The 18,434-nt window shown below is 40.3% G+C and overlaps 1 protein-coding gene across 26 annotated transcripts in view; it reads right to left on the reverse strand.

Annotated features, from left to right (window-relative positions):
• Positions 1-18,434, reverse strand: part of PDE4DIP (phosphodiesterase 4D interacting protein) — a 221,081-nt gene that overhangs the window by 73,538 nt on the left and 129,109 nt on the right. For 18 of the 26 annotated variants that reach the window (XR_013348904.1, XM_077842601.1, XM_077842609.1 and 15 more), the window contains 2 exons: positions 1,247-1,378; positions 72-191 (listed from right to left, as the gene is read on the reverse strand). Coding sequence is in view for 25 of the 26 variants with exons in the window: in XM_077842601.1 (XP_077698727.1) it covers positions 72-191; positions 1,247-1,378 (252 nt within the window). In the remaining variant the exon portion in view is untranslated. Of the gene's footprint in view, positions 1-71; positions 192-1,246; positions 1,379-9,050; positions 10,616-18,434 lie in introns of those variants that run through there. The other 8 variants (XM_077842620.1, XM_077842603.1, XM_077842626.1 and 5 more) reach the window with 4 other exon arrangements.

The raw sequence follows: 18,434 nt of genomic DNA on the forward strand, positions 1-18,434 counted from the left end.
AATACAGAATATGTGTCTACTTTGATAGAGCAAATAATTTCCTCACGGGTTCCTGACTGCCAAATATTTACCTCATTTTCCCTACTTTTCAGAGTTTCCTTGAGGCTTTGAATTGTACCATCTTGCTTCTGAGATGACTCCTGAGCAGACTTTAGCTCACAGCTCATTTCATTCAGTTTCTCTTGAAGAATCTGAATTCAGCAAAGAAAAACAGGTCAATTTCTTTTACCTTCAAATGCAACCAGTAAGTCCTTCCTCAAATCTAGGTTTAAAGGATTTCCTAGAGAACATTGCCTTAATTTTTTTCCCAGGCGTAGTAACCTTTAAAGCCCTAAGTCGTTCATTAAGACAAAGTAGCAGGAAATATGAAATATTTCCTTCAATATTCAATTGCTTCAATTCTCATGTACTGTGCTTTCTTTGTGATGGGTAGTTGTACTGGGTACTTGTCCACATGAGTCACTGGGGGATTCTCTCTCTTTTTTTTTTTGAGAGACAGAATGAGAGTGAGCAAGCACACACACAGAATGCAGAGCATAGCAGCAGGGAGAGAGTCTTAAGCAGTCTACTGCCCAGCTCAGAGCCCAATGAGGGGCTCGATCGAACAACCTTGAGATCATGACCTGAGCTGAAATCAAGAGTCAGATGCTTAATGATTAAGCCACCCAGGTACCATTCACTGTAGATCCTTTACACAAAGACCAAGAGCTCTGCTATCTAGGACAGGACGGAACACTACAAAGCTACACCAAGCCAGAAGGAGGAAAAAAACACATTATTTATATAATATAGCAATAAATCAGGTTAAGATTAACTTACTGAACTGTACTTAATATTCATTGTGAGGTAAGGGTACCAAGCCAGAAGCTCAGCATTCAAATTGTGGGCACTGCTAAAATTTTCTTCTAAACAAACGTTAGATTCCTTGGACTCTACAGAGGTAAGAAGTTAAGCTAAAATCAAAAGCACAAACCTCCTTTCTTGGTGCCTTATACAGTTAGACTACATTCAAGTTTTAATTACAGATCTAAAAGGCCAAAATTCTGATCTGTGCAGAGAAGGCTAAAATCCTGATGAGAGATAAAAGGAAAGAACTACACTTTTAATCAAATATTCCTTAGAGGAAGAGAAATACACAGTATTCATCTCCTGAATCTTACTCAGAGAGGTTAAGAACCTCAGCTAGAGCCTGTCACAACCTCAGGAAACCCTGTGATCTCCAAGGGCTTGGACTGATTGATCATACTTTGTTGGTGGCCTCCATTTGCTGGATTTTTTCCTGGAGCTCAGCCAAGTGGGAATCAGATACAGACTGCTGAGTTATAATGGTCTCATCTGAATCCAGCTTTTGTTGCTTGAGTAACTCTTCAGTCACGGGCTGGGAAGAAGCAGCAAGACAAGTAAGTTGAGTTCAATGTAACCAACAATAAATTTCATCTTCAAATATGTCAGGCATCTTTCAGCAAAGACTTAGAAAACCAAAATTGTGCAGATGATCAGTACAAATTCCTAAAGACAATCCTGTTCCTTATTAAGAGTACTGATTTACTTCCACCCTTATGATACTCCCCAGCTCCTTCCCTATCTTTCCCTATGAACTCACACAAATAGTACATATTCAGTTAAAGCAAATAATTCAGAGGTCAAAGAGAAAGGAGAATTGAAAAAAGAAAATGCTTGAGATGACCAAATATTCACTTTATCCTATTTCTAATCAGGGAATTCAATAATCAACTATCTACCAGGGCACCTGGGGGGCTCAGTGATTGGATGTCTGCCTTTGGCTCAGGGCATGATCCTGGGGTCCTGGGATCGAGTTGCTTCTTCCTCTGCCTAGGTCTCTGCCTCTCTGTGTCTCTCATGAATAAGTAAACAAAGTCTTCTTAAAAAAGAAAAAAAAAAAAATCAAACCTCTACCATCCCTAAGAGAGGAAGGTACATTTCAACTATGCCTGATGATATTATTGGAAAAATGGGCAGATTTTGAAAATGGACTATGCATTATAATACTTTATCAATACTAAATTTCCTAAATTTGGTAATTATATTGTAATTATGTAAGAAATGTTCTTGTCTTTAGGAAATATGCTTATTTAGTATAAAGACTCATACTATCTGCAAATAACTCTCAGATGGTTCAGGAATTAAAAAAAAAATGATGTGTCTATATAGACAGTGGGAGTGAAACACCAAATGTAGCAAAATATTAGTAACCAGTGAATCTTGATAAATGTTAGCAATTTGTGAATCTGGGAGTTCTTTGTATTTCTCTTGTGACTTCTCTATAAATTAGAAGTGGTTTCAAAATAAAAAGTACAAAAAATTAAAAATAAATTTCAAAATCCATAATGGTCTGGGAAGGAGGTGTGTTTTATAGGAAAATCAATTCATCAAAAAGACTCAGGAGGAAAAAACACATTGTTTATATAATATAGCAATAAATCAGGTTAAGGTTAACTTAGTGAACTGTAGTTAATATTCATTATGAGGTAAGGGTACTAAAAGAAAACTGTAGGAATTCACTGTGGCATTAAAATCCATTTCCTCTCCTCTGACCCTTCCTACTGGAGCCCCCCCCCCCCCCCCCCCGCCTCCACACCCACTCCAATTAGGAAAAATATAAATCCATTAGGAAGAGAAAAAGGCAATTGCTTTTCATTTACCTTTTCTCTCACATTTTCAAATTCTGACTACCACCTTCTAGGCAGTGGAGTTAGAGCTTACCTCAAATTCCTTCCTGCCAGCAACTGACTGGAAGTATAAAAATTTCAGAAAAAAATTTAAAAAAATATTTATTTATCCATGAGAGACACAGAGAGAGGGACAGAGACATAGGAAGAGGGAGAAGCAGGCTCCCTGCGGGGAGCCCAGTGTGGGACTCCTTCCCAGGACCCGGGGATCACAGCTAAACCAAAGGCAGATGCTCAATCACTGAGCCACTCAGGTGCCCCTATTCATCAGTTTTTTAAAAACATCTGTTAAGTACCATAATACGTAAAGCACTGCGGGAACTGGGAATGAGGAGTTATATAATGAAGGAACAAGGAAACACATAAAATATCAGATAGTGACATGCCCTTTGTTGTAAAACAGAAAAGCATTATAGAGTGGTAAAGTTACTCTAAGTTGGTTGACCAGTTACTTTGAATTGGTTAGATGGAGACCTGCAGGACAGAAAGCCAGTCCCACAGAACAACCTAGGCAGAAGCTAGAGTAGCACTTTGCAAAAGAAGTATAATGGGAGCCATGTAGGTAATTTAAACTTTTGTAATGACTTCACTGACTAAAGGTAAAAATAAATGAACTCAATTTCAATAAAATATTTTATCTCAGCCACTATATTATATCCAAAGAATTATCATAGACATGTATTCAATATAAAAATATAAAAATTATCAGCAAGGTATTTGACTTTCTTTCATACTAAGTCTCTGAAATTTGGGGTGTACTTTACACACACAGCATATCTCAATTCAGAGTAGCCACATTTCAAGTGCTCAAGAGCCGCATAAAGTTAGTGGCTGCCTTGCTGGCTAGCACAGTGCTAAAGTGTACTGAGCACAGAGGAAGGTAATACATGATGAGGTGGAGAGAAAGTCAGGGACGAGGTCATACAGAGCTTCTACTGCAGGGTTAATGAAGCTGGAGTTCATTCTCATTGAAATGAGGATGGTTTACTTTGTTTTTCTGTTTTTTATTTTTTATTTTTTTAAGATTTTATTTATTTGACAGAGAGCACAAGCAGGGGGAACAGCCCGGAGAGGGAGAGGGAGAAGAAGCAGGCTCCCTGCTGAGCAAGGAGCCCAAAGAGGGGGCTCTGAGATCACGACCTGAGCCAAAGGCACTTAACCCACTGAGCCGTCCAGGCACTCCTGGATTGCAGTGTTTTTAACAGAAAAGTAACACAATTGTATTTATGTTTCAAAAAGGTCACTACAGCTGCTCTGTGGTGACTGGTCTGGGGGGCAGCAGTAGAACAGGGAGACACACAGGGGACTGCTTCAGTAGTGCAGGTAAAAGAGAATAGTGGCTAGGATTATAGCGGTAAGAATGGATGGGGAGAGAAATGATATATTTGGATTTGGATTTGGAAGGAGAGTCAACAGACCTGGAGGGCCGTGAAAGGAGAGAAAAGCAGCAAGAAAAATTGAGGTATTTGTTGTGGGTGTAACAGGGAGCCGTGCTTGCCCTGAAGCACTGTGAAATTTTTTTTTTTTTTTTAAGATTTATTTATTTATTCATGAGAGGCACAGAGAGAGGCAGAGACATAGGCAGAGGGAGAAGCAGGCTCCTCACAGGGAGCCCAATGTGGGACTTGATCCCGGATCCCTGGATCACCCTCTGAGCCAAAAGCAGATGCTAACCCGCTTAGCCACCCAGGCATCCCTGTGACATCCCTGAATTATGTCACAATACGAACAGATAAAACAATTCTAACTGATAAGTAAATAATTACATCATTTATTTAATGATAAAACATTTTCTACAAAACCTGGCTTCTCAGTTTTTTAGGGTAAAACACCTTTCCAATGATATTTATTATAGATTTTTTTTCAAATTTAAACAAGCAGAATTCAAGAAAATAGCTGCAAGTTTAAAATGGTAGGGAAGGTGGTTCTATTTATTCACTTTAAATCAAACAATCTCAAGGGCACCTGGGTGGCTCAGTCAGTTAAGCATCTGCCTTCAGCTCAGGTCATGATCTGGGGTCCTGGAATCCTGTTCCACATCTGACTCCAGGCTCAATGGGAAGTCTGCTTCTCCCTCTGCCCCTATCCCTTTGCTTGTGTTCTCTCTCAAATCAATAAATCTTAAAAACAAAACAAAACAAAAAAAAATTCAAAGGATTTCAGAGCTGTGAAGGAAACTATAAATTAACCATTTGGTCTCATCCCAGACAGAGTACACTGGAGGAAATGGAGACTTAAGAGAAGATAAGGAATGTCCAAAGTTACATCTGTTAAAACATCTGTTAAGTACCATAATATGTAAAGCACTGTGGGAGGAAATCAGAAAAAGGATCTAGTTAAGCCAGATGCACCGAATTTGGGAATGTATTTTTCATCTCTATAAACCCATTGCCTACCATAATGCCTGGAATATTGTAGGGACCAAAAGTTTGTTTAAAAAGAGAGGAAGAACAGAAACAAATGCAAATAAAATCAGGTCTGTCTCCTAATTTCCAATCCAATGCTCTAATCCTTCAGTGGCTCTTTAGAAATAAGACCAGATAGATAGATGGATAGATATTTAATATAGACATTTCAACAGCAACTTTAAAGTCAAAAAATGCCACTGAATAGTACATAATGAATCTGGATCTAATCTGAACCCATCTTTGGCATTAATGATCATAGGAAATCTCTAATTCTGTAAATGTAATGTACTGACCTAACGGCTAGAAGATGTTTTTAACACTTTATTATTGAACATCTCAGAAAAATGTCCTTTCACATAGCGTCTGCCAAAAGAACACTCAGTAAAGTCCTGAGTTAGGAGCTCATAATGAATTCTTGAGAAATACCAAGACATAAACCAATCATTCCTAAGACGATTTTATAAAGCCTGAAATCAGTAATACTCAATTTGGCTGAATCAATGCTAATTTCTAGACTACAAGTCACTAAAATCATGTTATAATACTAATGCAATTTTAAGTTAAGCTGCTTTTGACTCATTTAAGACAAATGTTTTCCAGTAGCCGAAAAGAGAATTGCTTCCAGGCCTGATGTTGCATAATACAAGACCTTTAGGCTAAAAAAGCAGTTATTTAGATCCTTCTGGGTTGACAAGTGTTTTTCTTGGCACTTCCCAGTCCTCACAATAACAAGTCTTAGACCTGGAACTGGGATCCCTGGGTGGCGCAGCAGTTTGGCGCCTGCCTTTGGCCCAGGGCACGATCCTGGAGACCCGGGATCGAATCCCACGTCGGGCTCCTGGTGCATGGAGCCTGCTTTTCCCTCTGCCTGTGTCTCTGCCTCTCTCTCTCACTGTGTGCCTATCATAAATAAAAAAAGAAAAGAAAAAGGAAAGAAAGAAAAAAAAGATCTGGAACTGCTGTGGTTTTCTATCCCATTTTTAATAACGGGAGATACAAAAGAGCTACCAACTAGCATAAAATTAAAGGCCTAATCTTTGAGTAGCATCTAATGCCTACACCTTCCAAAAGGCCTGATCTAGGTTATGTAGCTAAATTGTGAGAGGGATAAATTTTCCATAGTCACACAGGGGCAGACCTTGGCATTGCAAGGCTTAGAGCAAAGATCTCGGCTCTCTGAATTTAGATAGAAAAGGAAACTGCACGAGTCAGGGCTGAACTAATGTTTACTAAGTGACCACACCCCTCCTATCATCACTTTTCTAGTTCATGGCCACACAATAAAGGAGAAAATTATCAGCTTATAGAATAAGGCATCAATATCTTTCTTTACGTACTTAAACTACCTTGGGTTTTCAGGCATAAATTCTGTGGAAGGCAAATAAGTCAATTTGCATATTGCCAGAAAATTAGAAAGCAGAAGTACTACACTGTTGCTATTTTTAATATGAGAAAGAAGAGAAAGGATAAAAGCAATCAGAAGGAACTCGGATGATATGTAGTGCATAGAATGGGTACGTGGAGGATTAAACAAAGGAATCAAAATGATCTTACAGAACAATCTTGCTCTTTAAGGAGCTTTTCAGATTTTTAGTAGAATTTAACTAAAGAAAACATTTTTTCTTTCATAGTTTATTCTTTCTACAAACTAAAAACGGAACTATCAAAACTAATTTACATTTATTTCTATTCTTTCCACGTTTGTTCAGAGAAATAGACGAACACCAGTCTGCCTTTGTCCCAGTGAGTTCTGGTTCTGACATAAAGCACACCAGGCCTGAAGGAGCTTAAAAGTCAACCAGACTTAAACAGACCAGATATCCCAAATACACATTTTATTTACACTCTGAGCCCAATTTAATCTGCTTCCTTCCACATCCTTAATTATTGAAGAAAATGGCATAGCAATTAAATGCCTTTATTCTTCAAGCTGAATGTTTTCCCTCTCCTCTCAATGTTTTATTATTCTACAAGCAGTAAAGAATGTAAGCCAAGTGACAGCAGAAAGATTATACATTACAGCTTTAGAGGTCTATTTTTTTCCAATGTCCAAATTTAATGAAGTGATTTTAATGAAGACCTGACCTGAAGGTAGTTACCATAGTTTAAATGTGCTCATTACGATGACAATTTTCTTCACTGAATCCCTAAAGAATCTCTTTGGAATCCTTAGATTACAGAAAGAAGCTCCTTTATTTAAAATAGGTATTATTTAATTCAATGTACATCAGGAAACGTGATTTCATATACAGAATAAAAAGGTTTTGGCTGAGAATAGTTAAGGATCTTTGGCTCTGCCTAAGTTATTTAAACCATGACCTTTCCTTACCTCTAAATCGAAAGCCTGCATGAGATGGTCCTTCAAATTCTTCCCAACCCCAAAATTTGTTGAATCCAGGTACCAAATGATAGCATCTTTCATTAAAAGTAGAGAAAAAACTCATTTTGCCTGTAATCTAGTTTTCTTTACTACCTTTCTACCATATTGGCCATATTTGAGGGGGGAAAGGGTTTATTTGCCATCTACCCTGTCCAGACTATTTGTAGATCCTAATATGAGAACATCAAATTTAATTTGTGACATCTATGTCTGGTTGCAGAAATACTTTAATACCCAAGTTCAGCTGTGAAGCTCCACTGAAAGAAAAGGAAGCAAAAGAAAAGTAGTACAGAGCATTAGGCATTCTAACCATTTTATACAAATGAAAACACATTTAAAACTCTTTGATATTTTTCTTTTTCCGTAACACTTCATATGTTTCTGACAGTTTTATGTAAATTTAAAAACATTTCTCCCATTTTTCTGCTAAGTTCTATTGTGATGCAAATTTTATATATATTAGAACTACTTTTCAAAAACTTCAAATGACAACAATTTCATTTGTTTATCAAGCCCTGAATTTCTGGGATGACGCTGAATAGTTGCATGCTTTCCAAAAACGTCTTCTAGATTGTCCACCTTTGTAATGGTATCACTAAATAATCTATATACCAAGTAGAACATGCCAGATGTTTCACAAAGTTACTTGAACTTAGCATTCATTGTTGCTGCAGGAACAAAATAGCATCTGTCAGGTTCTCTATGTATAGATGAATTTAAAAGGCTGGTATGAAATCAGCTGGGCAGAAAGAAATAGCTCAAATTAGGATTAACTGCCATCTTCTAGTCACGAAGAAATTCAAGAGTATAATGGATGGAACTCCTAACATCCAATAATGGAGGAAATCTTTCTTAATGTCTAACATCCTCTTAATACAGCTCAGAAGGCAACCTGAACAGTTTTTGCCTTAGCATCTTAAATGACAACACCTGAATTCCCAGTTTCTCTTATGAACAAGTAATCATTAGTTCTCAAATGACTTATTATAAATATTGCCCAGATAGTACAATACTTTGGTGGATTAATAGGTTTTCCCCACACCTTTAACCTATGCCCTAATCAATTGGAGACGCAACTTTGGGATGAAACCCTTGATGCTCTAGGAAGAACTAACCCTAGAACTCTCTCACGGAATGGAGAAAACATCTATAAATCTAAAAATGAAAACAAAGCAAAACAAAAACAAAAACAAAAAAGAAGAGGCAGGGGGACAGAAACTGAGGTAAGAGGAAAGAGTTTCAGTGCCAGATATAAGATTAAATGTCTTTTTATAGGGTGAAAGTCAATCAAAAATCTTTTTGTAAAAAAAAAAAAAAAAAAAAAACTTTTTGTCTTAAAAGCTCCATAATTTTGACAACTGACAGGGAGGCCAATAGATAACGTTGCAAGAAAGACATAAAAAGCCTATTTGAGCGTGATTCACATTTACTAAAATGAGACACAAAGGTGCAAAAATGGGCTCACGTTTTTTCAAGTGTAGAATATTAACCTTCACCTAGACAGGCAGAAATCATGTGAAGCCTGAGGCCAGCTAACTAATCAGAAAGGCACTGTGTAGCCATTTTGTATACCTGGACCCGAAGTGGCAAATAATCTTCACAAAGATCATCCCACAGCTCCTGCAGGTCTGAAAGCTCCAAGGGATAATTCACAGGTATCTTGTAAAGGGGTTTCAAAGACCTGTTGAGGAGACCAGAACTAACTCCATCTGTCATGATATGGCCAGGCCTGGCTCCAGGTGGGCTGGATTTCACTGGAATAGGAAGCTTGCTCCCTCGGGGACTCTGGATGGGCTTATAATCAAGACCTTTAATCATGTTAAGAGCTAGCTCTAGCTTGTGGTTACACACATGCTGTGGAGCCTGTTCATCTGAACAACAGTCACACTTTGCAAGTTCCTTTGCACTTCTCTCCGTTTCCTCATCCTTTTGTTGTGGAGGACTAGCCTGGACACTTGCATCCAAAGATTCCACAGAGGATCCGGGTGTCCCTTCCTCCATGCTCTCTCCATCTGGGGGTACCTTTGTACTTGGTAAATCCGGTGGCCCAACCTCAGACAATGCTGGTTCTTCAGTGCAAATGCTGGTGGACCACCTAGAAGGAGCACACGAGATACTTCTGGCCACCTTTCGGGGCACCTTACAAATGGCTTCATAGTCAGAATCAGCAACCCGCAAGGCTGCACAACCACGGCATCTCCTGGGTCGGTTTCCAGGACCTTCCGAAGTATGGCAGCTGTGTAGCTCCTGAATCTGATCCTCGTTTTCTACCCAACACTCAAACCCTGAATAGGCAAAGTCCTCCTGGAGCAGCGCAGAGTATCTTACGTCGGGTAAGCCGGAAATGTCAACGGTCCCATTCCCCGCCTTGGTTTCCGTGCCAGAGTCCTCGTTATTCTTCCGATACATGCTAGCAATGCAGAACTTGAGGCGGTCCTTCTCCAGCAGCAGCTTTTGCAAACGCTCGATAGAAAGAGCTTCGATCCGTGCAATAACGGTGTCGAATCTATAGATCCGATCAAGCATGAAAGCACATTTGCTGCAAGCAAACTCGGCTTTGCCATCGCGGGGCACATCCTTGCCCAGGACGTGCGAGAGCAGAACCTGGAGGTTGAGTTTAGATGCCGTGTGGAAGATCCAGCGCCGCTGGTTCCCACACAGCTCCCGGGCACAGATCCTGCAGCTCTCCTTCATCTTCCCTCCTCGAGCTGGCCGAGCCTCCCTGAGGCGGCGGCTGCCTGGTGTTCGATCACTGGCGCTCGGCCGCGCTCCGTCTGCCGCCCCGGTGGCCTCCGGCCGGCATGGCACAATCTGGTGGGGGTCCCACTCCGCAGGGGCGCACCTCCGCCACCCGCGCTCGGGCTCTGGGTACCAGAGCGGGCAGCCCCGCCCCGCGGGAAGGGGGCGGGCGTAGGCACTCCTCAGGGGGATGCTAAGTGACAGCCGCGCAGGCCGCGCTCGCAACCTGCCATGTCCCGTCCAGCTGTCTCTCCCGCCAGCCGCCGCGTCCCCAACGTCCTCCCGTTCAGCAGCCTGGGTTCGCAGGACACGGGCAGCAGCTCGCTGCTGACGCAAAGACTCGCAGAACAAGGATCAGATTTCAAGATGGCGCCAGCGGCTCGGCGCCTGCGGGCAGCCGCGGGTTCCTCTGGGAGCTGTAGTCCGGTGGGCCGCTCCCGGCGCTGCGCATGTGCAATGGCGGGTGCGCGCGCACACACATGCACACACACGCACCTCCACCCTGCCCCTCCCTTGCGCGCGCGCGCGCGCACACACACGCACACACCCACTCTGCCCCTGCCTTGCACTAAATAGGCTCGCAGCTCCTCGCGTAGGAACCGAGACCTGGCTCCCTGTGGGTATCGGCGGGCAGCAGGACGGGCGCTGGCCACTGCCAGGTTGCTTTCATCTGCTAAGACTTCACCGAACCAGCGCACCAGTTCCCTCATGGGTCCTCCCTCCCGCCCTAGTAGGATGACCCGAGGAACTGCAGGGGAGGAGAAAGCTGAGTCCCCTCCCTCGCTCTCCACGGGTAGTGCCACGTCCTCTGGAAGGAGCAGCCGGGCAGCGCCACTAGGTACCGCTGCGCGGCGCCTCCCTCCCGCCCGCAGCCCCACCTCTTCCCCCTACCCTGGCAGTGCCGGGATTTAATGGCCCTTGGGGCTGCAGCGGCGGGCGGGGAGACAGGGCTGAGAAACCAGAGGTGGCAGTTAGGGCGTCCGTTCGACCTTTCCTATGACTAATGGCGTATCTACAAAAGAGGACAAGTGTTTCTCTTCTTGCAACGTTGGGGGTGGGCGGTTGGGTTTAGCACTGCTGGCCGATTTGCCCTTTTTTAGAAAAGAAATTGAGAGAGGACACAAAGCAGTCGCCTGAGAGAGTCCAGCAAATGCCACGTGAATGCAGCTGGTTAACCAAGATTTTTAAAATAAGAGGAAATGGGGTTTTTCAAGAATGTAGACACCTGAGAGCAGATTACCATCACCCAATTCTTTCAGGTTCAGGTGGGAGAGTATACAAACTTTAGAACAAAAGACCTAGCTGCTTTGAGCAAGAATACAGAGTGCCAGGGAGAACTGGTGTCTGCAGAATTAGGGCTGGACATTCCACTGACTTCAGTGAGGACCCTGTGTTATTCAACAATATAGAGCTGTCATCCCACCCTTGGGTATAGAACTTAGAATGCACACTGCCGTGGCGGGCTTGGGGGTGGCGGGCTTGGGGGTGGGGGGTGGGGGGTGAGGGGAGGGGAAGCTGGAGCTCTGAGGAGGAGGAGTCTTCCATTTATAACAAAGAATTCCCTTCTTGGCTTGAGAGGCTTGAAGATACCAGGCAGGAAGGAAAACAGCCCTAGCAACCACCTGGAGTCCCCCAGAGCAGAACATTTCCCAATTACAAAAATGCTAAATTTCACTGGCTTAACCTTGGGAGAGGTTAAGGCCAGCAAGAGTCTTAAGTATTTCTGAACCTCATCTCTAAGACAGAGCCCATACTCTTAAGCAGGGAGACATTAAAATGCCTTCAATAAGAACTCAGAATAAACCACCAAACTTCCAACAGAGAATTAAAAGAGATGATTTAGAAGTGTTTTAACAGTGGCTCATTAAATAATAGCTAATACTGTTATTTCAAAATTATAATGGAATATTTTAAGATAATTTTAAAAATTTATGAGTCTCTGCACACATAAGGTTGTATTGATTATTTAATCACCAAAACAAAATCTTAGTAGCTCCATCCTGAGAGAAGAACCATCGTTTGATCTTTGGGTTTGGGAGGCTACAGAACTTTGCTTATGTTATTTCACCTAAATACGCATGTTCTGGCCCTAAAACCAAGAATGTTAAATAGACTTCCAAGTAAAACCCACTACAGCTGTATTTTTGCCTGTCTCTAAGTTTATGAACTTCAAAGTCAAAAGAAAGTAAACATTAATCTTTGAAATCTGTAGTAATCTATAGAGAGGCAAGGAATTTCTGGACTCAGCTACTCACAGACTGCCTGTCAGAACTGTATCCTGCTGAACCTGTCTGAAGTAAAGAGTTCTAAAGAACTGAAAAAACTCAAAGGTCCATAAAAGTAAGACATTAAGACATTAATCCAGTCCTCATCTTCAGTTATCAATGCAAATCACATTTTCTTAATGAGGAGAAGGCTAATGAAATAAAGTAATTAATGAAACAGTGCTTTTCAGGAGCCAATTAAATAATACTTTGTATTATTCTCTATTAATAAGATTTTGAATCTGACTTATGGTCTCTAAACTTTAATGACAATATATAAGTAACTGGGTGTAGAAATGTAAACCAGTATAAGTGGAGAAAAGGCAGTTTATCATTGAAGAATAGGTTTGCTATATATAAGTAAAGATCACCATAAGAAAGAGCTATACATATCTAGGCTTCCAACAACACATAGGAATAAATCACTCAAAAATCAAAAAAAGCTTGAAGATAGCACTCTCTTCACTCCTAGAAAATATATTTAAAAACCATTATTTAGAAGTGGATAGTAAACTATATAGTACTAAACTAGTCCTAAAATGATTATTTGGTATTATAGAACAATTTCATCCCACTTAAAAGATCACTGGTGTATAGATAACAAAACTTGAACATAAAAATTAAAAAATAAAACACAGGGGCACCTGGGTGGCACTGTCAGTTAAACATCTGACTTGAGGTCCTGAGATGGAGCCCACATTAGGCTCCCTGCTCAGCTGGAAGTTAGCTGCCTCCCACCTCTGCCCCACCCCTGCACTCTCTCCTTCTCTCTCTGCCTCTAATAAATAAATAAATCTTAAAAAAAAATCTTAGAAGAATCATGTGATAATATCACCTTGGTCAAGATTTTCTATTTAGTTAACACTGGCTACCTGTGGAGAAGGAAGTAAAATTGGGTGCCTGGATGGCTCAGTCGATTAAGCATCTGCTTTCAGCTCAGGTCATGATACTGGGGGTCCAGGGATGGAGCTCCACGTTGGGCTCCCTGCTCAGCAGGGAGTCTGCTTCTCCCTCTGCTCTTTACACTGCTCCCTCTCTCTTTCAAATAAATAAATAAAATTTATTTTTTTTTAAATTGGGAAGATAAAATAAGGCCTAGAAAAGATTCTATAAAAAGCCCATCTTGGGATCCCTGGGTGGCGCAGCTGTTTGGCGCCTGCCTTTGGCCAAGGGCACAATCCTGGAGACCTGGGATCGAATCCCACATCGGGCTCCCGGTGCATGGAGCCTGCTTCTCCCTCTGCCTGTGTCTGTGCCTCTTTCTCTCTCTCTGTGACTATCATAAAATTAAAATTAAAATTAAAAAAAGCCCATCTTGTGCAAATTCAAAATTTTATAGTTCCTATCCATATGAGGAGCTTTGAAAAATATTTTATATTCCTATGCACAACACACATATGATTGAAACAAGGCAATGCTGCTAAGGTGAGACTTGGGGCTCCTGAGATGATTTAGAATAGGATAATTACTTCTAAAACATATCAAATTACATAATAAAGTAAAATTTGACAGAGAACAGGTTTCATATTATGATAAGCTGTAATAAATTAAATTATTAATTTTATATATTAGCAGTTTGCCCTCAAAATGCATTGGTCAATGCATAAACAGCACTTATTAGCTATATGTGCTAGTTAAATAATTTTTATCTGGCCTTTAATTTCCTACAAAGTAAACATATTGAGTTTGAACAATAGTTTCAACCCTTGGCATGCATCAGAATTCCCTCGAGGGCTGGATACAACAGATTGCTGGGACCTACCTCTTAGAGTTTCTGATTCAGTTCACTTGGGGTAGGGCCCAAGAATTTGCATTCCTAACAAATTCCTAGGTCATGCTGCTGCTGCTGAAAAACCACTGAACTAGAACTATCCTAAACTGTATTCAGGGAAATCTCAGTCAAAAGATCAGAAGTTCTGCAGATAAATGGAAAAACCCACCAATGAAGAATTACTTACAAATTGTCGATTTAGAAAAGTATATTCTCATTTGAATCAAAATTCCTAAGTAGTATTATGGTAGAGATCTTTTGCACTATCTCTATTTTGACCTCTAGATTTTGGAGCCTGAGAGGTATGTCTTAGAACCATGCCACTTTTGTAAACCCTACGTGTAGCGTTTCTCAGACCTAATTCTGGGCTGATAAGGCGTTTCCAAGAGAATCAGAGAGATGGAAAATCCCCATGTCCTAAACAGTTGTGTTAGGTTTCATTGCCCTAGTTATGACATTGGAAATAGCTGTTCTAATTACTAAAAACTATGCCAAAAAAAAAAAAAAAAGTGATTCTGGCAGAGAAGCTAAGGTAGATGAGGAAATGCAAGAATATCAAAGTAAAACCAGTTAGGTTTTATGGAAACACAGGCATGTGCATGACCACCCTGTGATGACTGGAACCTTTAAGAAGCCAGAAGCAATCATACTTTGTATTAATTAATAATATAGTATTTTGAAAGACTTGTTTTAAAACCAGATTTCCAGTTCAACTATAAATTGCAATATGGTCATCAATAGAATCCATCTTGAAATAATAGAGTCTTTCAAGTAAAGTTATTAAATACCCATAGCTGTTTAAGTGAATTTTTTTTAAAGATTTATTTCAGAGAGAGAGAGGGAGGGCACATGTGCACAAGTGTGGGGGGAGGGGCAGAGAGAGAACGAGACAGAGACAAGCCGACTCCCTGCTGAGCGAGGAGCCTCACACTAGGCTCCATCCCAGGACCCAAGATCATGACCTGAGCCAAAATCCAGAGTCAGACGCTTAACCAACTGAGCCACCCAGGTGCCCCAAGTAAACTTTAAAGTATATAGTAAGTCAACCAACTAATGAGCAAGAATTTGCACACACTCAGTATCTTTTCTCTGTCTTCATTGAGCTTTCAGTTTAGTCAAAGGGGAGGAAACGTGCACACTAAAATTAGTACAGTTGGTTGTCAAATGAAATAGTACTGGCAAATTCAATGTGAGTCCAGAAAAAATTGAGATTGGTATGGGCTGATATAGTTGAAGGGGACATAAGTGGCACTTGAGATAGGTCTTAGGATGTTGGAAACAAAGATCAGGACTCCAGAAAAAAAGCGGGGGCCATCGTCAATAATCTTAGAAGTGGCTGGACACAGTGCTAACCTGAATACAGATGCCCTCAAGGGTCATCTGAATGCCCTCGTTCATCTGACTTTATACAATTTATCCTGTATAATAATTGCTCATTCAAAGAACATGTGTGAGGAGCCAACTGTAAGCCAGATACTATGCTGTGGTGCTATGGAAGCCTTGGCAACTAGAACTTAATGTTTAGCAAGGGCCAAAGAATTTGGATTTAATGTTATGGACTTGAACAAAGAATGGCATGGTGAAAACTTCATCTTAAAAAGATTAGCCAGGCAACAGGATGGATTGGAATTTCAGGGAGAGATTTGCGGATGGTTATAGGAAGATCTGCTAAAAAGCCACATGTAGTTATTCACATGTAGTATAAAAAAAAAAAAGTCTGGTATAGAAATAGAAAGTGGTAAATATGAGAATCATTTTGAAGGAATGAACAGCAGGACTTGATGACCTACCTACCCATTGAGAGGATGAAGGAAAAGATAGGATGAAAGATAAAATTAAGTTTTTGGTCTCAAAGACTGGTAGAAAACCTGGTCTAAATGAACAGAGATGTGAGAGTTGAGTACATTTGCAAAAAGATAATGAAATTTGATTCAGAACAAGTTGAGTTTAGATGACTGAGAAGACTAAGTAGAAAAAAATTAAATGGGGCTCTTCTGCAAACAAAGCACAAGTGAGATAATAAGGACCAGAGTTTCGAGAATGAAGGACATTCTTTGCTAATTGTCAAAAGCTAAAGAGAGAACAGCAGGAGAGATAAGGTCAGGCATATCATTTTCTGTAACTGAGTAGACTTGTAAACTTCAGAGCTGTTACCTTTAATTCCTGAGAATCCTTCCCTATCAAGCTAAACACTAAATTGGGATTTTTTTTCCTGAAAATATCTAGCATGTTCAGAAATGTTGCTTCACATTTTAACTAAATTTTCTATTTCAGGTTCTTAAAATGTAAAACCTGAAACATGTCACATAAACTTAGACGCTTACCCCTTTAATCATCCTCCATACTATTTCCAGAACATTCATAGTAAAGATCCCTCGTTGTCCACTACCTATAGGATGAAGTCAAAAACTCTCAGCTTGGGATTTCAGTATCTCTACAGAAAGATCCTAATCTGCTTGTCAGCTATATCTTATACTCCTTTCCTAATCATATGGTGACAGGATGTAAACTGCATTATGACCTGTATGCCCTACTTCCCTCTTTGCTAATCTGATTATCAGGCCCTTAGCATTAATTACCTTAATTTAGGAATTTTTGCAGAGCAAAGAGCAGCGGCTGAGGTCAAATGCATTTCCTGACTTTAATAAAATTCTAAACCAAGTGAGAAGATTAAACCAGGTGTCCCAGTGGGAAGAGAGGCAAGAGAAATGTCGTTGAGGTCAACAGAGAAAGAGGGGGTGAGATTTCACCCAGATCAGAAAGAGACTGGGGATCAGAGAGTAACAAGGACATACCTCCATTCCATATTAGTGCCCCAAGAAAGCAGCAAGACCTGCGCAAATTAGGCAATGGGTGACCTGGAAAGGCTGGACTCTATCTAAAGGGGTTCTGGCTCATAAAAGAATCCATAGCAAGTATAGCAAGCTGTCAGAGTTGGCAGAACGATGCTTATTCGAGCAGGGATACTTCAGAGGTGGACTGATGGTAAGGTTAATCGCTTGATGGCACCTGATAAAACTGTCACGATCACATAACTGAGAAAGCAGGCAGGAATATATGTACCAAATGGATAAAACTGAATTTCCCACTAGCCTGATTAGGATAGGGACTCAGGGTCATATTAAATTGATATAATTAAAAGTAATTTAATCAAAATTTGATTAAAAGAAAGAAAGGTGGTACTTCCTGCATAACTGACTTTGTGAACTAAGAGTCATAACCCACAGCAAACCTTTTGTAGGTATTCACTGAGGCCCAGCCCTAGACCCTTTTCACCTCCCTATTTTTATCTTCTTTCAAGATCATCTAATCCTTTCTCATTTTTATCCCAGAATTTCCTCTGAGTTACACTCTGAAGTAGCCAACTACCTATTTGTATCTGCATATGCTATGTCAGAGACATCTCAAAATTACCATCTTCCCCTTACCTATGATACCCCTACTTGTTCCTCCTAATTCTCTATTGGGGGTCAGCAAACTATGAACTGTGGGCTAAGTTTGTCCCCCACCTGTCTTTGTAACTAAAGTTTTGTTGGAACATATATGCCAACTCAGTTTTGTATTGTATATGGCTATTTTTGTGCTACAATAGCAGAAACCTTATGGCCTGCAAGGTCTAAATTATTTACCATCTGGCCTTTTAGAGAAAAGATGGCTAATCCCTGCTCTTTGTTTTCTTCAAAGAACTTATTACAATTTCAGTTAGTTATTTGTTTGATTACTTGATTATTTATCTATCACTCTTATAAGATGCAAGTTCCTTAAGGGGAAGGGCTCTTGCTTTTCCTCTTTTAAGTATTTTTAAAATATTTATTATTGAAATATAGTTGACATGTAATATTAGATTAGTTCCAGGTATATAACATAGTGATTCAACAATTCTATACATTACTCAGTGTTCACAATGCTAAGTGTACTCACCATCTATCCCCATATAACATTATTGTAATATTATCAACTATCCTTATGCCACACTTTTCACCTCTGTGATTTATTTATAACTGGAAATTTGTACTTCTTAATTCCCTTCACCTATTTTGCCATCCTCTCACCTCCCTTACTTTGGTTGTACAGGTATTTGTGAGTCTCTTTCTGTTTTTTTTTTTAATTTTTGAGATTATATATATATATATATATATATATGAAATCATATGGTATTTGTCTTTACCTGGCTTATTTCAT

This window comes from Canis aureus, chromosome 12, assembly GCF_053574225.1.
Source record: "Canis aureus isolate CA01 chromosome 12, VMU_Caureus_v.1.0, whole genome shotgun sequence".
NCBI lineage: Eukaryota > Metazoa > Chordata > Mammalia > Carnivora > Canidae > Canis > Canis aureus.